This window comes from Barbus barbus (genome assembly GCF_936440315.1).
Source record: "Barbus barbus genome assembly, chromosome: 2".
In the NCBI taxonomy this organism is placed as follows: domain Eukaryota; kingdom Metazoa; phylum Chordata; class Actinopteri; order Cypriniformes; family Cyprinidae; genus Barbus; species Barbus barbus.
The window spans coordinates 19,601,589-19,625,707 of NC_136730.1; the positions used below are offsets into that span (position 1 = coordinate 19,601,589).

Consider the following 24,119-nt stretch of genomic DNA (forward strand, 5'->3'; position numbering starts at 1 on the left):
AAAAAGTCATCCTTAACTAAATCAATCCATCCTTGAATTGACTGAAAAAAGGATTTACAACTAGTCTCAGAGTATCTTGAACAATATAAGTTACTATAGAAATCTCTAACTGCCTTGTTAATTAGATCTAAATCTCCAGTAACAGCACCACTGATACTTAATTTAGAAATGTTCTTTTTCATTTGCCTTTGTTTCTCAAGATTAAAAAAGTAAGAAGAATTTTTCTCACCCTCCTCTATCCAACGAGTCCTAGAGTGAATAAAAGCACCCCGAGCTTTAACTAAGAATAAATTATCTAGTTGATTTTTGAGATATTCTAATTGGGCTTTTTCCAACATAGCTTTAGCGCATAGAATGTTAATACTAGTAACAATTTCCTTTTGTTTAACCCGCATTTGCTTAGAAGAATATTTTCCTATTTTAATTGCTGCTTCTTTAACTTTGAATTTAAACCACTCCCATTTATTTAATGGTGAAGAATCGAAAGAGGTCACCTCAACAATGAGATTAACTTCTTTTTTTTTTTTTTTTTTTTGATTCTTTATTTATTACAGATTTTTGATTTACAACTTTTTACAGCAGTGCCCTAGATCTGCCCATATATAAAAAATAAAAATAAAAAAAAGGTGATAAATAAAATTACATAAATATATGTCATCTCAGGATTTCGAGAGGTCTGATAAATTGTCAGTAAGGTCTAACCAAAATTGTATTGTCTTTCTGGTTGCACCATGTATTTTGGCCGTGGTACACTCCAACCGGGCAATGTCCAGCAAGTATGACATCCACGTCAATCTAACTGGGATAGATGGATCCAGCCACAGTTTTAAAATAACCTTTTTAGCAGCAGTAAGAGCAGCAGACAGAATCCTTTTTTGATTGACAGACAACGATAGTGATGAATCATCCAGCAAAAGAAAAAGCAGTGGGTCCTTTTGGATCTGAGTCTTCAGAAGATCCGACAATAAGTCCTGTACCAAGGCCCAGACCGAGGCAATTCGGGGACAGTCCCAGAACATATGTATATATGTACCTTGACTAGAGCTATTACACAGGTGACAGAAGGGGTCAGACTTTCTTTTCATTTTATATAATAAACAAGGAGTGGCATATGCCTTATAGATTAACTTATAATGGATCATTTGGTGAGCTGGGTTTTTAGAGGTAGCAAAACAATTTCCCCAGACGTTGTCCCAATCAATCACAGTGTCAAGTTCTCTTTCCCAGAAACCTTCAATCGGAATGTTTGAATACTGTCGTACTACAAGTGATTGTATAAATTATATTCACAATACCTCTGGAAGCCATACTAGAATCTATCCAATTTACCATAGGATGAGGAGATATTTTAATCGACCAGGGTACTCCGTAAGCTTTCAGTGCAGATCTTAATCTTAAATACAGAAAAAAGGAAAATCCTGGGAGCGAGAACTCATCCTTTAGCATCTGAAAGGACTTAAGCCCATAATCGTTGTACAGGTCTTTTAAAGTGTAGATACCACATTCAGTCCAGCATTTGGAAACGAACGGTTTGTTGCCAGTACAAAGATTATTATTATGCCAAATGGGGGTAGAGTCACTGTAAGAATCTGAAGCTCCCATAATCTTCTCTGCAGATTTTTAACTTCTTCACAGAAGTCACTGTTGCGCAAAAGATTACTATTAAATTTCCAACTTATGTTTTGAGGTTGCTTGTTATTATTTATGGTAAGGATCAGAATAACTGAGCAATGGTCTGTTAGGGGAGCTGTAGAGATTTCACATTTAGAGATATTATCAAACCAGTTAAATGGAATAAGCCAGTAGTCCAACCTGGAGCACTGCCCATTGTTAGATGCATTGAACCATGTGTATTGTCTAACATCTGAATTCTTCAACCTCCAGCAGTCAATCACATTTGTAAATGAAACCAGGTTATTGAAAATGTCATCAAATGTGTGATGGTGTCCTCTAGAGGGAAGACGGTCAACTGAGTTGTCTGGGACCAAATTAAAATCCCCCCTATGATAACTTCATCCGTTGAATATGTCATCCTCCATTGGTTAATCTTAATACATAAATCAGCATAAAATAGTTTGTTTAGGGCTCTGCTATTGTTACCATATACACATACCAAGATGAATTTAACCCCGTCAATCTCCACAGTCACCATTAACCAATGACCATTTGTATCACTTTTATGGTCAACAATTGAGCCTTGAAACCTATAAAACAAAATCATAACCCTAGCTGAATGAGATGTCCCATGGCTGAAGAAGACAGAGTCCCCCCACTGAAGTTTCCAAAAACGTGTGTCCTCATGTTCAGAATGTGTTTCTTGCAACAACAACAAAAAAGAATTCACCTTCTGTTCCTTACAATAAAGAAATGTTGAAATGTTGCTAATAACGTTTAACGTTATTGTTCAGTCCCCTTACATTTAACGATAACAAGGATAGCATAAAATAAAGATTCTATAAATGCACAGATATAACAGTAACGTTAACAGAAAATATGCACAGGAATGAGTAACCATACTAGCCACAAAACGTCATGATAAATTGCAATAACCCTGTAAAAAATACAGGCACTACCATACCTTAAGAACAATAACAATAGTGCGAAAAGAAAAGTAAGTCTGGGTCCACTCTCTTGTTGTCAATCAGCGCATAGCCCTCCTTCAGGTACGCACGCTTTCCCCTCATTCGGGCCTCCTGCACCAACGGCTACTGTTTAGCACGGGCTAGTCTGTCCTCCTTGGAAAAATCTTCCTTGAAGCTGATGTGAAGGTTTTTGCAGGCTCTAGCATCCTTATAGTTTTTCCAGATTTCATCCCGAATCATGCACTGTAAAAAAAATTCCGGTAAAAAACTGGCAGCTGTGGTTGCCAGAATTCTACCGTAAAAAAATATGGTAGCAACGTTTTAGGTTTTAACTTAAATTTACAGTTAAATTCCATAATTTCTTTAACTGATATAATCTTAATATACCAACCTATTAAAGTACTGAAATCTGTTTTGTTCCTTTGAAATACACTGATAACCACCAAATGTAGGAGATGATGAGATAGTCACTTGATAAGCCAAAGCCCATTACAGGCAACTTTTAAACAATAGCATATATAGAAGGTGCACAATGTCATTCACACAAGCACTAAACACCATCATGGTGAGACTCATTAAACTGAAATTTGCTATAAACATTAATTTAACAACATTAGATGTAACATACAACCCTAATAAACATAACTGATAAGAAAAAACTAAGAAGAAACAGTTATTTCAAAGAAAAAACGTCAAATTCAAACAGAATTTGAAATGGAACGCAGGGAATTCTGGGAACGTCAGTTTGCGGTTTTTCCCTGTAAATTTTACAGGAACTTTCCGTTAACCATGTAACAGGTTTTTACCATAGCATTTTCACAGTTTTTTACCGTTAAAATCACGATAATTTTTACAGTGTGCGCATTCCAAACTGAATGATGACAGCTCTGGAAACGTTGTTTGAGGTGGTGGTGCTCGCTCTCTTTCCAAGCCGGTGACATTTCCAAGCAAAACTGAAATGGACAAAAATGTCCATAAGGTCGCACAAGGGTTAAAGTGTCGTTATGAAACCCCTTGTTTCAGCACTGGTCTTTTACACCTGGTCTGAAAAAGACTCCAGAAATGGGCGTGTAAAGCTGTGGAAAAGTGGGAGTGTAGAGGGTGGGAAGAGGGGAGAAAACAACCAATAAAACACAGAGCTACAACACGCTCATTATACAGACAATTGAATATTAAAATATATTTAAAATAGAAAGAATAAAGGCATAATTACTTTTTGTTTACTCTTCTTTGAATTTTCAGTCTATATCATTGTTTGCTGTGTATCATAATAATCCATCTTGTCATCACATTCATGATCAGATGTACCGCTGTATCAGCGCCCTTATTTGCACATATTTCATTTGAAGAAGACATGATATGTGCGCATACATGGTGCTTTTTCCGCCATTTTGGAGAGTACCCCAGAACCCTGCAAACATGTCGCTGCGGGGCCCATGCTGGCTTTTTGCGGGCATAGTGTGCAAGGGACAGCCCACACCAAACCTAAACAGGCCTAGTGCGGGCTTGCTTAGGCGAGGCCCACAGCTTTGGGCTCACGGTGGTCTCTCTGTGAGCAGGCCACACTAGCAGACTGCCCACATTAATCCCATGATGGCCCAATGTGAGCCAGCCCGTTCTGCCCCAGAGCAACTTTTGTATCCTTTGGGCCCATGCAGGTTTTGTGTAGGCAGGCCTGCAATGCAACTAGGAGAATACAAACAACATTGGCTGGCCATTCTTTAGCCACTCATTTGAAGTGGAATGGCTCAAACCAAAAGACACCTTGGCAACACTTTACAATACGGTGGCATTAATATGCATTAATTCATGCTTAACTAATGCACAGATAATCATGAGTTAATGTATAACTCATGAAGAAATAAACCATTTATTAATAATTACTGCATCAGCAACAAATGAACATTCTATATGAGTCATAGATTATGTAATCAATAAATTAACTAACCAATGCAAAGTCCATAATCGCAGTGACATATTACTTAACAATTAGTTAATACAACCCGAATTCCGGAAATGTTGGGACGTTTTTTAAATTTGAATAAAATTAAACCTAAAAGACTTTCAAATCACATGAGCCAATATTTTATTCACAATAGAACATAGAGAACATAACAAATGTTTAAACTGAGAAATTGTACACTTTTATCCACTAAATGAGCTCATTTCAAATTTGATGCCTGCTACAGGTCTCAAAAAAGTTGGCACGGGGGCAACAAAGGGCTGAAAAAGTAAGACGTTTTGAAAAGATTCAGCTGGCTGAACCCGAACTCTCTTTCGTGAGGAGGGACCACCTCGATGGCCTCCTTCCTCAAGAGACTGTCTACTTCCTGTTCCATGACCAGAGCCTGCTCGGGGCCCACCAGTGTGGGGAATCACCCCAATGAAGGGTGGCGGTGGGGCACTGAATTGAATGCGATAGCCTTTTTCTACAGTGCGCAGGACCCATTGAGACACATTTGGCAGTAGTTTCCACGCTGCCAAATAGTCTACTAAGGGAACCAGTCTCTCGAGCCTCTGGTGTACTTAGAGCTGCTAGCTCGGTGCCCTGAAGCGGAGGACCGGCAGGAGATGGCCGAACCAGCTGCTCTAGAGACCCCCGAAGGGGAGGCGAGCTGCTCATCTCTGCTACGTTTCCGGGCGGAAGTAACTGAGAGAAGCGCTCCTTGGAGACAGCTGTGCCCTGGAACTCAGGCAGGGTTGGCAGACTGATCTCCTGAGGGCACTGAGGAGAGATGGACACCATGTAATCCGGTGTAACCCGCTCCTCCCCAGAGGGGCCTGCCCTTATAAGCCCTGGGCCATGCCTGTCAGGGCTTCTTGGTCGGGGACTTCTTAGACTGAAGTACGTTCCACATATCTGGCTTAGCCTTTGAAGCCCCCGACCCAGAGCATTTGCCACCACAGTCCTGACGCGGGGAGCGCGAATGGCGACGTTCTCTTTTTGTGCCTCTCTAGATGAGGAGCTGGTACGTGGCGAGGGCTGCTCCTGCCCAGCAGCCCCCTGAGCTAGAGATCGGCGAGGGAGGAACTGCTGGAACACCGCCGCTTGTTTACAGGCCCCCTGGTACCTGTCGACGATGGAGTTGACGGCGACGCCGAACAGGCCAGAAGGTGCAAGCGGGGCATCCATGAGGATGACTCTATCTTTCTCCTTCATGTCAGATAGGGTCAACCAGAGATGTCTCTCTGCTGCCACCAGCGCTGCCATAGACCTGCCGATGGCATGGGCGGCCTCTTTGGTAGCGCGGAGAGACAAATAAGCGGTTCTACAGAGCTGGGTGATCAGATCTGAGCTCCTCTCCCTCATCCAGCTTTTTTTTTGCAGGTCGGCTTAGTACGCTTGTAACACCGCCATGGTGTGCAGCCGCGTACCCCTTGCCCACCAGCGCTGATGTTGTACGCAGCGGCTTGGAGGGCAAGGTTGGAGCCTTCAGAGACAATGCCGCGCCGGGGAACAGATCGCTCGTGAGCGTCTATTCGACCAGGGGCATCGCTCCGTATCCACACTCCCTCAACCCCGCCAAATTACCGTAGTAGTCAGAGGCGGGGATGAAGAGGTGAGCCGAGAAAGGTCTAGCCCACGATCTCGACACCTCGGTGTGGAGATTGGGGAAGAACGGCAGGCTCTGGCGTGGAGGTGGTGGCTTAGTTCGCAGAAAGCGTTCGTCGAGTTTGCTTTTCTGCGCTTCAGCCTGTTTCTCGGCGGGCCATTCATTGTTTAACTTGGCCACAGCACGAGTAACCATCTCCACTAGCTCCTCATATTGGGACGATTGAGGGTGTGAATCCTCGTCGACAATCACCACGTCAACCTCCTCATAGGAAGACAGGCGAAGCGTCGAGCCGCCTCCCCAGGGGCAAGAAATCGCAAATCGGGCTTCTGATCCCAGAGAGCAGCCGCTGGATCTGGCGGGTGAGGAAGAAGATAGGGACTTGCCCATCTCCATTTCCTCCACCAGATCCACCTGCGAACCCCACGAGTGCAGCCGCCATGCCGCCTCGGCAGAAGCGGGACCAGCACTGCGGGGAACGCTGTTGAAGTCTCCCTCGCAAAAGAGAGCCTTCCGGGAGCGAAGTGCACGCAGTGAGAGGCGCTTGCAGTTCTCCCTCGAGAGCCGACTCTGCGTGACTGGCTCCCAAGCAGACCACACACAGACTGTGTGTATCCCCAGCAGTGATGTAGCGTTTGCAGGGAGGAACACACAGCCTGTAGTGCGATCTGCTCTCGCCCAAGTGCTTTGTCTTTCCTGCACTTTTAGACATTGTGGAGCTTATTCTGAGTGATTGTGTACTGGGACAGACAACACTAAATAAGACTCACAACAGAGAAAACAGACATGCACATAGTAGTGGTTGCTGAATGACAAAAAGCTGACGCCGGTTACATGCTTTTAAGCTTCCTGGTCGATTACGTCACCCGCCCGTGACATCTTGCCCAGAGGCGTCATGCCCATTCAAAGTGAGTGGGCACGTGCCCCCCTCAGATTTTTGAGCCAAGTGGATTTTTAATGTAGCTTCTAAAAGTCAAAAAAAAAAAAATAGCCGATTAATATTTTCTATATTTATTATTTAATACAGTCACACCTGCGTGATTAGACGTTCAGTGCAGCACAGCATCAGCTGCTAATTTCAAATCTGTGTTCCCTGGCTGGCGCTGAGCCAGAGACAGATACGTTTGTACAGTGCTACATTATAACCAATCACACACGATTCTGTTGAGCTTATGAATGCAATGACCAATCAGAGGCGTTCAGATGCGTCAGCGCTAAAATGACGGTGTTTTCTTCACTCGCTCGCTGACTGAATACCTCTTTCTGGCGAATTCTCTCGTAAGAAACAACAAATTGCAATGTGTGTCTGTAAATAAGATATTCGTTTCATAGTGTAAACAGCTTCAGAGATTTTAATGATAAAGATTTTAATGATTTAATGAAAAAGTTCTTTGATAATTTAAATGTTCTTTGCTCTCCTTCTGTACGATGAAAATGTTATGATTAGTAGCCTAACTTACCAAGTTTTTATTCACATTAAGTTTAAATGTTAAATTCACATGAAATCTTAATTAAAACATGAAACATGAAACATATTAAAAATATGTGAAAGTGACATGTGGCCAAGTATGGTGACCCATACTCGGAATTTGTGCTCTGCATTTAACCCATCCAAAGTGCACACATACAGCAGTGAACACCGTGAACACACACCCGGAGCAGTGGGCAGCCATTTATGCTGCAGCGCCCGGGGAGCAGTTGGGGGTTCGGTACCTTGCTCAAGGGCACCTCAGTCGTGGTATTGAGGGTGGAGAGAGTGCTGGACATTCACTCCCCCCACCTACAATCCTTGCCGGACCTGAGACTCGAACCCACAACCTTTGGGTTACAAGCCCAACTCTCTATCCATTAGGCCACGACTGCCCCCCGTAATGGCATGACACCCATATCTGTTAATTAAGTAAACAGACAGGTTTTTATGCATAGTTAATAGATTACATTACTTTGACCATCATCACCCATAGATCTAAAATAATCTATAAAGGTGAGAATCAAGATATTTCATGATATAGTTAATGTGTTTTGGGAATGTTTTGAATAAAAAGGAACCCCCCCCCCCCCCCCCTTTTTTTTCTTCATTATTTCAGTCTCTCTAGTAGTTATGGATGATTGTGTGAGATCAGTTTGATAACATCTATTTCTTGATACGTTTGATAGCACCTATGTGTTTTAATTAAAAAAAAAAAATTATTATATTTTTTTTACAGTCCTGCATATTGTTTTCTGCTTTTACAATGCCAAATCCATATTTTTCTTCTTTGAGTAACTTTAAATATTTCCCTTCTCAATCTACATTTTAACATTGTATAATTTCCTGTTGTATAATTTTTGCACTATTTCTGGACACTAGTATAATGTGCAATTTTTTGTACATAAATTTGGTCAACAATCAATTGTGCAGTAAAATCTTTGGATGCTAATGATGATTTACAATAACCAAAGAACAAAAGAAACAATAGGAATATTGTTGATTCACATAATAAAAACCGTATACAGCAAAATAATTATGTTAGGTGTGAATGGAATGGTTGGAACCAAGAGTATTATACCTTTAGTTGTAACATACTGTATGATGTTTTTAGGAGCTCCAAAGATCCCTGGAAACAGAGGTTCTGGTACAAAGTAATAATTGTTAGATAGGAATGGAGAAGAATGGGATGTTTTATCTCAGAGATGGAGACATTGCTGGAGTCAGAGCCCCAAGAACCAAGCAGGAAAGTGGTGGTAGAATATTGGACACTGTAAAAATTGTGAGAGTGATGGGAGAGGTGCAAGGATCCAAACGAGATTAGCAGCATGCCAACATGAGATAACCAATATACTATTATTGAAGCACAAAAAAGAAAAAAATGCATGAATATAAAGATCATGAAGAGAAGACATGTTGAAGCCAAAAAAAGGGCAACTAACCTAACCCTAATCCAAAAAGAAAACTATAGAATTACAACACTGCAAAGAGAAAACCACATCGATATGTTTCCTGTTGGAAAAAAAAAAAAAAAAAAAAAGTATGTTTAATCGGCCACGCGCATCCTCTGACTTGCCCAAGCTAGAAACCTGGACAGCGAGCTGGCTGAATCAGAAGAGGGAGACAAACGCACGACAAAAAGTAAGAATTTTTTAACCATACAAAGAAATAAAGAAAAGAAAGAGAGTAAACAAAGCAGATGTTACCTTTAATGGATTTAATGTATTTATTTTTTACGAAAGAAACTTAAAAGTGAAAGTAGGCCTTACCAGCGGCGCGTTGCGTTCACGGGCAGAATGACAGCAGCACGAAAAAATACAGAGATTCTTATCTACATCACAACGTTATCTTCCCTTACAATACAGCGCGGAAAGAATCTAACGCTTCACACCTCTCCCTTCAGTAGCGAAAGTCAAGATTCTCTTGAGAGCAATTCATCAGTATGAATCAACTTCTTGACAAATTACAGCATGACTGAGAAAAACTGTAAGCAGAAAACAGCGATGAGGCAGGCAGTTGCTGTAGCACAAACTGATTATAGAAAAATGTGCTTAATGCGTTATTGTGAATAACTTTTCTCCTTTTGTTTGCAAAGTACAAAAATGTTTTCAGGGATCCTTCTCAGTCTCTCACTCTCACTGAATTTATGGTTCTGTGAGGTAGCATTAAGTGAGTGTATTTTTTTTCTTAATTTAAATGAATTCATCTAATTTCGTATCACAATATATTACATGTCTTTATGTTTCATATTTTAGCAGCTCCACAAGAAGCACTATCTATTATTGCGGATGAAACCAACACCAGCCCTGAGGCTGCAAAACTTCTGGGCGGAATTAAATATGTTGCTCGAAGCTGCAAAGAAATTCGTGAGAAGTATCATGTTTATGATGGTATGATCTTTTCTATTTATTTTTGCTATCTTAAGCACCAAACTGCATTTTTTTGACTCAGAAATACTTCTGTTCAATCAGACGGCCTGTACTATCTGATCTCATCAAGAGGGGTCCTTTACCAGACATTCTGTGATATGACCACTGCTGGCGGCGGCTGGACGCTGGTGGCCAGTGTTCATGAAAACAACATGCATGGAAAGTGCACTGTTGGTGATCGCTGGTCTAGTCAGCAGGGCAGTAACCCAGACCGGCCTGATGGTGACGGGACATGGGCAAACACAGTCACATTCGGAGCTGTAGAAGCTGCAACAAGTGATGATTATAAGGTACTTTTTATTACAATATTGGTTATACACGCATGGCTCAACATAAAGGATATTAAGACACTGGACCAACAATCAAATGAGGTTTATCTAGAATCTGAAACAGAACAAAACTGTATTTTATAAAGAACTATATAAATAAATGTGACTTGACAGAATCCTGGATACTATGACATTGTGGCACAGGATGTGTCTGTGTGGCATGTTCCTAATAATAATGAGCTGGAACACTGGACCACTGCCTCCATCCTGAGATACCACACTGAAAATCACTTCTTGACCCTACATGGAGGAAACCTTTTCAAATTATTCAAGGTCAGATAAACTTTGACACCAGTTTTAAATTTGAAACATTCCCAGACATATAGGCAAAGCTAAAGTGGAGATTTATCTTAATTTTCCCAGAAATTCCCTGTGAGGTTTGGAATCGGGACATGCAACGTTGATAATGGACCTGCTATTCCAATAGTGTATGATACTGGAAATGTAATGTCAACCAAATATCTGTATGGTCCTCATTCAAGAGGTACGGCAATGCATCTTGAGCCAATATTTTTCAAATATTTTTAAAGAAAGTGGATTGACAGTCATAAAATCTTTGTATTATTCAGTGATGCTATTAAGCCATCATCCCTTTTGTAATCTGATTACTTTATTGTTGTATGTGGATCTACCATGACAGAACATCATCAATGATATATTTTGTGCATATTTTTTTAGGAATATTTGAGCCTGGATTCATCACATTCAGGGTCTTCAATACCGAAAAGGCAGCTATGGCTATTTGTTCAGGCGTTAAGCCAACTGGTTGTCACACTGAACATGTGAGTTAAAAATAATATGGATTATTTTTGACAATATTAATGAACAAGATTTGTGACACAATAATTCAGACAGACAATATTTCATGGATCAGTGTAAAAATGAAGAGTATGTACATTTACAGTAATGGAGCGTAGTGTTAGTTTTAGTGTTAGTACGTCCACCTATAGGAATATGACGCCAATCATAATTCCCTTTATAAGGTCCTTTCAGTCATTATTCAGCAGCTATTGCTTCGCTCAGGAGCTAATCAGTTGGCGAATTCGGCAGGCAAACCGTGTCTTCTCTAAAGGAAGGGAGCAATCAGGAACATTGCGAGAGGAGTTCGTTCCCCACATGGTTTCACCAGATTCAAGTTCACAAAATTGAATGCAAATTCGCAACGTCACTGATATAAGCTGCCAGTTTTGAAAGTGGCCACACTCACTGACAGTTCACTCACATCTATGCCAGCTGCTGTGCGGTCAACAGAATGCACTGCTCATCTCTCAGCACTCACTGAACTGAGCAGACGCACAGAGGGGCATGACAGCAGCGGGGAAGAAAGATCTTGTGCTCGCACAGGACAGTACAGCTGACATTTGGAAAGTTGCTAAGGTTGTCTAAAAGTTGCTAAATATGTTGCTAGTCACTTTTTGGAAAGTTGCTTAAGGTGTATGAAAGTCGCTAAGTCTAACGAAAAAAGTTGGCAACACTACCCTTCGCTGCCACTCTCCTCCTGAAGGGGCAAGCTGCTCTTCTTACCATCGCATAGCAGAAGAGCACCCCTTCACCGCCTCTCTCCTTCCGTAAGGCATTTCAGTTAGATTGCTGTCAGCATGTGGTTTGGGGGTGGGGGGTGGGGGGTGTTTTCCCAGAACAGAACCATACTGCTAACCTAAAATGTATGCTAATTGTAAGTTATGACAATTGTAGAAGTACAATTTAAATCAGAAATACATTTATAACAGAAATAAATCTACAGCACTAATGTTATTTGAAGAATGTTATTTGTATTGCTAGTAATGTACTAATATTGTTGTAGTTCTGTATTGGTGGAGGTGGACACTTTCCTGAGGGCGCCCCTAGACAGTGTGGGGACTTTGCGAGCTTCGACTCGGATGGCTATGGTACTAATGCAGGATGGAGTGCTTCCAAAGAGATGACTGAAGCAGTTGTACTTCTCTTTTATCGCTGACACTATGATCTGTCTAAAATTTTCTCATTGAGATATATTACACTGAATAACACCTGACTGCCATATGCACAATTACTTTCACAAATGTATTTCATTACAATATATATCCTTCATCAGTCTGTACTCTTAAGAATGCATTTGCATAAGGTGTTTGTCAATGATGAAAAAAATAACCTGTCAGATTATCCATTTTTTGAGACATTTATATCTTAACATGCTTTCAGTGTTCATTCTTTTTTTTTTCAATTGTTGAAAAGTGGAACAAATGTATAATGCTTCAATAAAACAGCCGACTGCCAATACTTATCAACAAGTTGTGGTCTACAAGTTACTTTGACAATATTTTCTGAATACATTTGTGAAGATTTGCTCATATAATTTAAGCATTTAAGAGCTATCATTCCCTATTTATAAACACTCATTCTATTTCCAAATTCTTTATTTAGATATGTATTTATATTCTTGGACAGATATATTTACACATATATATGATAAAGCATTGGAGAATAGGGATCCCTGACTACAATACATCTGCAAATGATAAGGATGTTTCATAGCATTGTAAACACTCAACATCATTTGATGTTAGGGAACATTTGAACAATATTCTAAATAATTGAAATGAATGAACCATCATCAGTCTGGATGATATACTGTACAGTAAGCATACCCTTTCTCAAAGGCTACTTGTTGAGGTGTGAAGCATATTTGAGGATGTGCTGCTCAATCATGGAAGTTTAACTGGGGCTGATGTCTCACAAGAGATGCACTACAATGCCACAATCCTCATGAAAGCAAACAATTGAAATTCGTGTAACAAAGAAAACCTGTATATTTACAAAATTCAAGTTTGTATCACTACAATATAAAAAGTGCATCAATATAAAAAAACTCAAATAGTTAATGTCCACCTCTATTGTTATTTGAGACTGAAGAGCATATAGAAAAAAATAAAATGTTGATGTATAATTATTTAGAGTATTAGAGGAGAGTAATTCTTTACAAAACTGTAGTAAAGTCCACAACAGTTCATTTTCTATTCAATAAATTATGGCCACTGCAAAAAACAGAGCTACAAACTCCAGTGCCTAATATTACATTACATATAATAATGATGGGCATTACAATAAAATGAGCTAACGTTTGCACCTTTTCCCCTCAAAAATGTCCCTTTTTTTCCAATTGTCCAAGAAGAAGCACCAGAAAACATGGCTGTTTTATAGAGTTACAGCCCTTTGAGGTTTCTCTTGTATATTTTCAGAGTCAGACATTGGAAATGACCATGGATCAAATGCAAATGACTGGGTTTCCAAAGACCCTGTGAAAAAAGCTTTCATTTTGAATGCATCTTCAGAAGACTGTCCTCAACATGTCATCTGAGGGTTTTGATCTGGAGTGAGAAGTGAGATGCAACCCCATCTGCAGGGTCGGCTCAGTAAGCAGTGCAGGCATGGTGAGCCTCATTGCAGTGTTTTTCATGGTTGAACAACAGGTCGTCCAGTGCACAGAGCAAATCCCTCTCCTTTCTTCATTGCATCAATTCCTGTTTTTCTCTCTTTCTCCATTTCTCTCTGTTTCAGAGACGTCTAATGTTGCTGTTGGTTGGTCCCTGAGATGTAGGCCTGCCTGAACCCTCTTAAGCAGCCTGCGTTATCGTTCTTCCATCATCTTGCCATTAGCCTCATTCTCAGTCTCCTCACGCCTCTTCTGCCTTTGAAAAAACCCTAACTATTGGAGTGAAAAAAGTAAAAAAAAAATATATATATATACACAGTATATACAAATAATTCAGATTTACTCTATCCATCCTTAAATCCATCCATCCATGCTTCTGTGCATGCTTAAAAAAATCAGGACACATTACCTTCCAAAGTGCCAAAATGAGAAGTGAGAGGAGTAACAGGCCTCCAAGTGTGCTGCCTATGATAATCCAGATGGGAACACGGTAATCCTCCTCTTTTCTGATCTCTAGGATTATCTGAAAAAACATACACGTACAAAAGAAAAATATAACAAGCTATACTGCTTTATCAGAGATTTTCATATAGCTGCTTGTGGTATGAATGTTGGGTTCCTCATTGATCTTTTCTCTTTATATCTTGGTACTGGTTTTCTGTTCTAAACAAGTTGACACATTTCATGTTTCATCTGCTGCAGCGGAGTTCAGATTTCCTAATGTTAGTATTTATGTCTAATTTCCGTCCTGCCTACAGATGGCAGCACCACACAGCAATACAGAAGAGAACAAAGTCAATTGTGCTGCTGGTCCTTTCGGTCCCCTTGGCTCCAGGTTCTTTTACTGTGGTGAAACAACACACAGTATCTCACCAAAAGACACACCAATGTGTAAAGAGAAGGTTCTGGCATGAGAAAACCAGCGAGCCAGATTGTATGAAGTCAAATATTCAGTAATGTTAACATAAAGACGTTTATATTACATGCTTGTGTACAATTGTTATTAACTCTTTCTGACAGATGAATAAAAACACATCATTTGTCAATGTTTTAGTCTCTCAAAATTGCCAAGGATGGAAAAGACAAGAGCAACTTCTCATACTAACCACATCGTCACAAATTCAGACATGGATTTATTTTTACCTAGTCTAAACATGTTGTCCAGCAATGTTTCTGTAACGTGGCTTTCTGTAAATGCTGATGTGTATAGAGGGCGACTCACATGTCTGACCGGCCTCTCTTCGGGCAGAAACATAGGGCTGGATGGGTTCAGTTCCACTGAGGCTGTCGTCACCAGCTCCAGGGTTTTGAACTTCAGCTGCCCGTGACAAGAAAAACAGTGGATGTCAGAAAGTTGGAGAGAGCAAGCACTAAAGGTGAGAAGCTAGAGAAGTGGTAGAAAAAGCCACACATGTAGCAAAATGTCTGACCTTAGATACAAAATATCAAACCAGGTGGACACTGCAAACAAATGATGCTTCACTCAAATTAAAACGTAACTTCACTTGGTAACATTTTAATTTTACAGTCAACTTTAGACAATTTCACTAACTATAAGTAACTTTGTAACTACATACCAACTACCAGTCATTAAATTATTAGTAGACTGATGTAGACTATTAGTAGACTGAATTTTTGCTGGTAACTTACACCATCAATCTATAACCTGAATTCCAGAAATGTTGGGACGTTTTTTAAATTTGAATAAAATGAAAACTAAAAGACTTTCAAATCACATGAGGCAATATTTTATTCACAATAGAACAGAGAACATAACAAATGTTTAAACTGAGAAATTGTACACTTTTCCACTAAATGATGCCTGCTACAGGTCTCAAAATAGTTGGGACAGGGGCATGTTTACCATGGTGTAGCATCTAGCATCTCCTCTTCTTTTCAAAACAGTTTGAAGACGTCTGTGCATCGAGGTTATGAGTTTCTGGAGTTTTGGTGTTGGAATCTGGTCCCATTCTTGCCTGATATAGGTTTCCAGCGAGTTTGTGGTCGTCTTTGACGTATTTTTTGTTTAATGATGCGCCAAATGTTCTCTATAGGTGAAAGATCTGGACTGTAGGCAGGCCAATTCAGCACCTGGACTCTTCTACTACGAAACCATGCTGTTGTAATAGCTGCAGTATGTGGTTTTGCATTGTCCTGCTGAAATACACATCGTCTGGAGGAGAGCATATGTTGCTCTAAAACCTTTATATACCTTTCAGCATTCATAGTGCCTTACAAAACATGAAAGCTGCCCATACCATTTGCACTATACCATCAGAGATGCTGACTTTTGAACTGAACGCTGATAATACGCTGGAAGGTCTCCCTCCTCCAAGGTGTCTGTGATTTCCAAACAGAATTCCAAATTTGGACACGTCTGACCATAGAACATGTTTCCACTTTGAAACAGTCCATTTTAAGGCCAATTCACACTGCACAGACAAACGCCAACAAACAAGTTGGCTCAAGTTGGCTGTTGGATTTAGAATTTTATTAAAAATAAGTATAATTATAAGTAATAATTAAATAATTAAAAGTAATACCGTGTCTACACCGGACGTGACAGTTGTCACATCGCGCCGCATCCAGTGTAGACAGCGTCACTGATTATAATCAATAGAACCTCTATTGTATTTTGTCGCATTGCATCGCGCCAATCGCGTCTGGTGTTGATGGTGTAAGTCTGATTGGCGACGAAAGTGATGATCCTGTAACCACAATCAAAATTTTACTGTTATTAATGTCTTTGTATCATTCTTCACCTGAAAAGATGACGAATAAAACGAAAGAGGCCGAAGGTGAAGCATGCTTTAAGTGAAATATGCGCATCGTCATGGAAACGGTTCGTGGCCATGTCAGAGTTTGTTGTAGTTTGTTGGAAAACCCTTTCACACTGCTCAGACATTCCACGACCCAACAAACGCCGATTAAGCATGTTCAGTCGGGTGAAAACAAAGGTATTCAGCCTTGTCCCTTACGCACAGAGATTTCTCCAGTTTATCTGAATCTTTTGATGATGTTATGCACTGTAGATGATAAGATTTGCAAAGCCTTTGCAATTTGACGTTGAAGAACGTTGTTTTTAAAGTATTCCACAATCTTTTTATGCACTCTTTCACAGATTGGAGCGCCTCTGCCCATCTTTACGACATCCCATTTATGTTACAGACCTGATGTCAATTAACTTAATTAGTTGCTAGATGTTCTCCCAGTTGAATCTTTAAAAACAATTTTGCTTTTTCAGCCCTTTGTTGCCCCCATGCCAACGTTTTTGAGACCTGTAGCAGGTATCACATTTGAAATGAGCTCATTTAGTGGAAAAGTGGAAAATTTCTGTTTAAACATTTGTTATGTTCTCTATGTTCTATTGTGAATAAAATATTGGCTCGTGTGATTTGAAAGTCTTTTAGTTTTCATTTTATTCAAATTTAAAAAACGTCCCAACATTTCCGGAGTTCGGGTTGTATAAGTAACTATATATATATAAGTGAAGTAGCTTTTTAAATACATGTCAACTGATTCTACTAACCTAACCTAAAAGTCTACTAATACACTAATGAGTTTGTTGACATGTACAGTAGTTGCAAAGTTAGTTATAGATGTCTAAAGTGGACTATCGAAATAAACTGTAACCCCTTCAATTTTTGAGCCATATTATCTATGGACATGTTTCATTAACATTTGACTTTCAAACAATATATCTATTGTCTAAGCAAAACTTATTCTTGTGAAATGTTTTATTTAAGTGTTTTTTTCCCTTTAAAAATAAATGCCACCTGCTTTGACTTTTTACTGCAGACATTAAGCATTTTGGTTGTGGATTAAATGTCCAAATTACTTTCTGGTGTCACTGTAAATTCAAAGCATGTGCTTTTTTTTTTTTGGAGCAAGAGAAAAAAGGGATGAAAAAAAGTACAAAATGTAAACAAAACAATAGGTTACTGTTCGCAACCCCGGTTCTCTGAAACATCGAGTGGAGAGATCCAAATATGGGAAGGGCATCCGCGCCTGACCTCTGCAGAAGCATCCAATTGCACCAAGTTTGGCTTGACAGACAGGAGCGCGTGTCCAATGACAAGTAAGGGGTCACCCCTTAACCAAGCACATAAAGCCCCCACACGCTACCTTTCCTCAGTGAGCATATTCGCTTCTCGTGCAGCAAGTGGGGCAAACTTGGTGGATCTCTCCACTCGATGTTTCAGAGAACCGGGGTTACAAACAGTAACCTATTGTTCTCTTTCATCATCTCGTGTTCGAGATCCACCTATGGGAGATATGGACAACTCCCCGGTTGCCCAGTACACTCACAGCGAGGCCCTGTAAGCCAGAGGACGGTTACCTGGCAAGGCGGTGCTTGACACGTCACCAAGTATCTGACCCCACACAAAGTGAGAATGCAATACAGGCCATGTAAGAAATGACATGTGGTCACATTCATACAAAACCTGACAACACACATAATGCCAAAGGCATATATTATAGAATTATACATATGAATATATTGACATACATATAAAAATATAATAATGTGGCAGGGGAGGGTACAGATGACCTGGTTAAAGAGATGAATAAGCCGGGCTGGACAACCCAAGCTTAAAAAGGTGTAAAGGGTCTAAGAGCACAAGAGAGTATGGGTAACATCAAGCTGGTAGTATATGACAAATGTGTGTGGAGAGGCCCAGCTTGCAGTGGCACAAATGTCCTGCAAGGAAAAACTCCTTTAGACAGTGCCTCATTTGTGGTACAATGGCGTCATCTCATGGGTAACGAAGGGATGACATATGGGGCTGTAAAGAGATGTTCTCTCTTATTAACGAGTGCATGTGATTCGTTTGATTTATCTATTTGTCTTTATGTGTTGGGCAACACTGAGACCTACTTTATAGAATTTGTGAGAGAAGTGTGAAGGGAGCTGTGTGGTGACACTGCTTGTGCACTTTTGCTCACTGTATTCCCTCTGAAAACGGGGAAACAACACTGGGCAACACTGGGAACAGTGAAGCCCGTGTCAACACTGAACAGGTACCCCTGACTGCGCAGACAGATAACCTCTGTTGTTAGATGGGGAAATACGAGGGATAGAACTGGTGTCCGGAGGGCCGGCTGCCCGTGAACTTGAACTTAAAGCTACCTGTGGCCGTTTTTTGTTTTTCCACAGGTTTCCTAGGAAGGGAACTTTTTAAACCCTCGTCCTCCTTATCATCTCAGCGCTGCTGTATTAGCGTGACAGCAAGACCGAAGAGAGCCTGGCCAGGCTAGACAGGTACTTCGCTCTGTCAGGCAGACCGGAAAGATTAAGCCACAGTGCGTGCTCTCCGTCCACCGAGAGAGCCCGCTTGTCCAGACAGTTTGATGGGCATTACGGAGAACGAGATCATTCACCGTGAATAACTAGTCCTTTTTTTGGTCAGATGCATTAGAGGTGCTGGTCATTTAATACTGAGGCGAGCAGCCGCTCGCTCATAAAACTCGAGGAGGACCGATGGGGCAGAGCCGCAGAAGCACTAGCCCCATAGAGAAGGCCTTTATTGTTCGCGTCCCCCGGAGCCGGGCGGCCCGTCAAAGAAATGGGGATCGGCTGGCAAAATATCCCTGTGTGTCGGCCACCTTGAGCCTCCGACGCAGGAGCACGATTATTATTTATATATTTATTTAAATCGATTGAAGACCCATACAAAAAACGTGAGAATGGGGATCCCTAACGGCGATGAGGGCGCCGCATGCGGCAGGGCAGGCTCACGACAGGTTGTCCACGGTGGTAATCGGACTCGGTTTGGAAGGAGCCAATAACAATGGACAATGGAAAAGGACAGGTAAGAGGCAGGCAGCCTAGTAATAGTGTGATCGTGGACGGCTTGCAGAGTAAAAACAGCTGACCTGGTAAATTGACAAGCACGCCTGGCGGAGGCTGATCCAGAGATGTGTCCTCCTGTAGACGGTTAAGTGAAGTCAAAACCAACGAGCTGTGAGTAAAATTCAGAGGTCGCGAGAAGCGAATTTCAAGTGAGGAAAGGTAGCGCCATTGGACACACGCTCCTGTCTGTCAAGCCAGACTTGGTGCAGTTGGATGCTTCTGCAGAGGTCAGGCGCAGATGCCCTTCCCATAGGTGGATCTCGAACACGAGATGATGAAAGAGAACCGGATTATAGCATGTCTACATGTACTGCATGACTTGTCTCTAATTACTGGTCTGGGCCCGTATTTATCAAGCTTCTCAAAGTGCCATTTTAGTCTTAAGTGCTGAGAATTCATGAAATTTACTCCTACGTTCAAACTTAAGTATAAAAGCAAGTTATCAAATTTCTTAAAGCTAAGAATCACTCTTACTCTCCCAGTTATTTAAGACAGCTCGAGAGGTCCTTCAAGTGGTTAGGAGTTGCTAGTAGGGGCTTTTGATGACGCTGAGGAGACGTGCGCGAATCTTTCAGGAGAGGAAGAATGTTCTTGAAATTTTTGACGACGAACAGTTAATGAAACGGTTACATTTCCTCAGTTATTCAAAACGAGCAAAGAACATCATAACTGATTTCAGTCTAGCGTAAGTATTACAGCTCCACGGCCACTGGAGCTGATCAGCCGCACCTTGGGACGTTTCTGAAGTGGCTCTCTGCACTGCGTCACTAAAGATAGGCACCTAGTCTATTTTTGACGGATAATAATAATAATCATCTCTTTGTCGTCAAAGTTATCAGCAACAGACAATATACACTATACTATCGTCTATCGGCACCCTAAATCGAGTTGTGATGTCGCTTCATTTCCTTGCCATAATGTATTCTCTTGAAAATTCTTTATTGTCGAATGTGTGTTGAATGTAAACTCCTATTAGGAATTTAACCATTCAATGTGAATTTATCTGAGAATATTCTTAATTAAGGAACTCTATTCAGTGATTGGTCAATGCGTATGTCATCATCCAAAATCCCGTATGTGGCACAGCAAAGTGTTGTGAATCATCTCTAAGACTGACACTTCAGATTTAGTCTTACACTTCGCTTAAATTACGACTGAGATGATTGATAACTAACTTTTAAGCGCAGCTTTGAGCCAAGAATTTTTTTTTCACTTAAGTCAATTCTTAGCAGTGTTCTTGAAAGTAATTCTTAAAGGCTTGATAAATACGGGCCCTGATCATAGTTTTGCATTAGTTTTGGGAGATCCTCCTCTCAACCAAAGCCCTCATGCAGTGTGTGAACACTCTGACCTGATTACAAGTTTTTTCCACATTATACTTCTTAATTTTCCTCAGATTGTTATTTCAAAGTCACAGCTACTGACCGCATGCAGTGCATCAGTACGGAGGGATCCACCAATTTTCACGCTGACGTCTCTGTAGGAAGGCAGGTTGACGGTACACTGCACTGGCACTGTCAGGGTGTTGGAGTAGTTCTGTGCAAAGGAGCAAGGAACAGTTCTCTCACAAACAGACAATCTTACTGATGAAACCCAGTTGCTTGTGGTGGGAATCTGATGTGCATAGAGTTGCATTACAAAACTCCTTACCTCAGACATACAAGAATCTTCAAAAACACAATAACATTTCTATAACTGTTTGAAGATGAACTAGATTTACCATTAATTTATGACACAATTTATTAAACTATAGTGGCTTTAAACAGAAAGTACAAAACCAACTATTTTGCAGGGAAGTGCTTTGCTGTTATGCATTAAAACAACACCTCATATCTGAAAGCCCCTAAATCAGGCAAACTATAAAGCACCATAACAAAACAAGCCAGACTTTTATGAAGTGCTGAAGTACAAGTGTAAAATGTGGCACACATTTTGTCTGTGATAACAGGCAGAGACTTTCAGTCTGTGCAGAGAGGGTCTTACCAGTCGTGATGTTCGTGAGAGGTCCTCTGGAGAGGCCCGACTGTGTGCCACATGCTGAGGGGGGATACAATGACTTCCACCTACCTGATGGAAAAATGGCACAAAGCACTATTAATATAAAAAAGACAAATCACTATTAATATCATTCCTGTAGCTCAAACAGTAGAGCATGATGCTAGCGATGCCAATATAATGGGTTCTACTCCAAGAGAATGCATGAACTGATAAAATGTATATCTTGAATGATATGTGCAGTAAGTCACTTTAAAAGCTTCTGCCAAATGCATAAATTTAACTGTAAATATCAGTTTTTAAACTATTTGAATAATTAGAATATTTAGATTTAAGCAATCGACACGTGGCAAATGAAAACAAATGTTTTAAAATCGGCTTGAAATATAAAACATGTTTGATATCATCCAAATGGATGCAATCATAGTCTGAAGCTAAACATTTTTTGAAATCTCTCAACTCAAATCTGCAAACTGGCTCTGACTTTCGGCAACTAGTACGGACTCATCTGACTCAGACTATAAATCAGGCAAACATTTGGGCAAAAGCCATGCAGTGTATTTCAGCCTTTAAAAATATTTTTGGAAATCTAAGGCAAATTGTAATAACAAGTAGAGGAAAACTACAAGTCTACTGTAGTTGTGTCCTCCTCACCTGGTCAATATGGAAATCTCTGATCTGCAGAAGTTGATTGCCATTTTTCGTGACCTCAGGGATTGCAATGTACAGTTGCAAATCCTGGATTGGAAAATAACCAAGGTTCTGGATCTGTGATGCAAACATGTTTGGTTAGTTCGAAACATGAGGGCCCTCCTCTCTTTAGTTATAGATAGCAAGGAAGTTGACCTCACCTGAAAGGTAAAGTTGAACGGAGGGTTGAAATCACTAGGTTCCTCTAGAGAGAGGTCAGGTTTAAGCTCATATCGGGTAGGGTAAAAATCCCTGAGAGAAAAATCCGTGTCTTGTAACTATTCCAACTTCCACAATCACACATATTGATTAGAGCATTCAAACAAATACACATCTCACCTTGTGAAGAGCAGATCAGCTTCGTATTTCAGAGTGTAGAATATGTCATTAATGTTATCGTGTAGGACAACTTCCTCACCCTCACTGCAGAGACATAAGAATAGGCATGAGAAACCTCCCAGGCAGTTATGCTCACCCTGTGATTCACTGCGCAGTGACACTTGGCTGCATATATCAGGAGTTTAACATTTCAGTCCAGGATCCTTTTCCCTCAGAGTTTCATAACATTCCAAACCATCAGCAATGTTCTAGACACTTTAACTGAGACCACATCTAGCAGATTTCAATGTGGCCATTTAGTCATCCAGTGATCAATGTGTTTTTTTTTTTTTGTTGTTGTTTTTGTTTTGTGCTCCACAGGATAAAACTGTGCTCCAAAAATAAAACTGAATTTAAGCAAATCATTTGCCTGAAATTTAATTTCCTTCTGAATCTTATAATAGTTTTTTAATCATAAGATAAAAAAAAACAAAAAACAAACAGTTTTTCAGTTTCATCAATATTCTTAATTGCATTGTACACTTTTTTCATATCCAAACATTTCCAACATCTCAGACAAAGCATGTCCTACCTGGTAACCTCCAACATGATCCGTACGTGATCCAGCAGCACAGAGTGACTGAATTCAAATTCCAAACGAAATGTTACCTAGGGAGTCAGTAATAATGTTTAATTAAAGTGTATTTGTCACTCCTTATAATTTCTTGCATGCAACCGTTTAGTTTTTCTTTCATCCATTCTAACGTCACACACATGCTCAAAAATGAGCTCATCCCTAGATTTTGGATTCCTTTCATCCAAAATTCTAATTTATACCCTGGCCTGATCACATCCAAAACTTACATTTTTAAAGATAAACTAATATTTTCCAGGGCAAACAGCCTGAATGGATATACAAGGCTGACACAAACAGGCCAAGACCCTTTACGCTAGTCTGCCTCTAGCCTTTTTCTACAGAACAATAACATCATTTGTGTGGAAGAAGAGGCTTCATCCACTGCTGCTGGCTATTCACTGAGCAGTCTAACCACCGCATGAGATATTAACTTCCATATCCTATACAGTATATACACATCACTTCATTGTGACAAAACACAGATATAGGTGATATACAGACTCTCCCAATGAACATCTGCTGCAGTTCATGAAGCACTGGCTCTAGCCACCACTTCAGTGGTAATCCAAGTCTCCATGCAGTTTAAAAAAATGAATGCTCGTCTTTTTCTTTGTTATTTGATAATGAACTGTAAGTCTGATCCAAATGAAAGCATTTGTATTTGTGTCATTCCAAAATTGTTGGACTTTATTTCTAAAAGAAATGAAGAATGTTTCAACTGTTAGGTCTAAAACAACATGGTACCCAAAACAATAAATAATTTATTGCTTTATTGCATTTAGCAGAAAAAGAAAGTCATACAGGTTTGGAATGGCATGTAAACAATGACAGAATGTTCAATTTTGGGTGAA

The 24,119-nt window shown here is 40.3% G+C and overlaps 2 protein-coding genes across 5 annotated transcripts in view; one reads left to right on the plus strand and one right to left on the minus strand.

Annotated features, from left to right (window-relative positions):
* The first annotated feature begins 9,161 nt into the window (after positions 1-9,161).
* LOC306884491 (intelectin-like) lies at positions 9,162-12,627 on the plus strand. Of its 4 annotated transcripts, none has more exons than XM_079440393.1 (8): positions 9,162-9,245; positions 9,700-9,773; positions 9,860-9,994; positions 10,076-10,323; positions 10,477-10,635; positions 10,726-10,846; positions 11,041-11,144; positions 12,167-12,627. In XM_079440393.1, the coding sequence occupies exons 2-8, from the start codon at positions 9,707-9,709 to the stop codon at positions 12,317-12,319; spliced, it is 987 nt and encodes a 328-aa protein (XP_079296519.1). In that variant the 5' UTR covers positions 9,162-9,245; positions 9,700-9,706; the 3' UTR covers positions 12,320-12,627. The 4 variants fall into 4 exon arrangements, with proteins under 4 accessions (XP_079296519.1, XP_079296522.1, XP_079296520.1 ...); XM_079440396.1 differs by having other exon boundaries at positions 9,863-9,994; XM_079440394.1 differs by having other exon boundaries at positions 9,183-9,590.
* Positions 12,498-24,119, minus strand: part of LOC306884456 (integrin alpha-11-like) — a 52,099-nt gene continuing 40,477 nt past the window's right edge. Inside the window, exons 22-30 of the mRNA XM_079440327.1 lie at positions 23,224-23,300; positions 22,653-22,736; positions 22,475-22,565; positions 22,278-22,391; positions 21,612-21,695; positions 21,054-21,164; positions 14,997-15,092; positions 14,184-14,297; positions 12,498-14,047 (exon numbers count right to left, since the gene is read on the minus strand). Of these exons, the coding sequence (XP_079296453.1) occupies positions 13,970-14,047; positions 14,184-14,297; positions 14,997-15,092; positions 21,054-21,164; positions 21,612-21,695; positions 22,278-22,391; positions 22,475-22,565; positions 22,653-22,736; positions 23,224-23,300 (849 nt within the window). The 3' untranslated portion in view covers positions 12,498-13,969. The remainder of the gene's footprint in view (positions 14,048-14,183; positions 14,298-14,996; positions 15,093-21,053; positions 21,165-21,611; positions 21,696-22,277; positions 22,392-22,474; positions 22,566-22,652; positions 22,737-23,223; positions 23,301-24,119) is intronic.

Coding starts and splice junctions, on each gene's coding strand:
- LOC306884491 (XM_079440393.1), top strand. CDS start 9,707: ATGTTTTCAGGGATCCTTCTCAGTCTCTCACTCTCACTGAATTTATGG. Junction 9,774..9,859: donor GTTCTGTGAGGTAGCATTAA/GTGAGTGTATTT, acceptor TTCATATTTTAG/CAGCTCCACAAGAAGCACTA. Junction 10,636..10,725: donor ACCTTTTCAAATTATTCAAG/GTCAGATAAACT, acceptor TAATTTTCCCAG/AAATTCCCTGTGAGGTTTGG.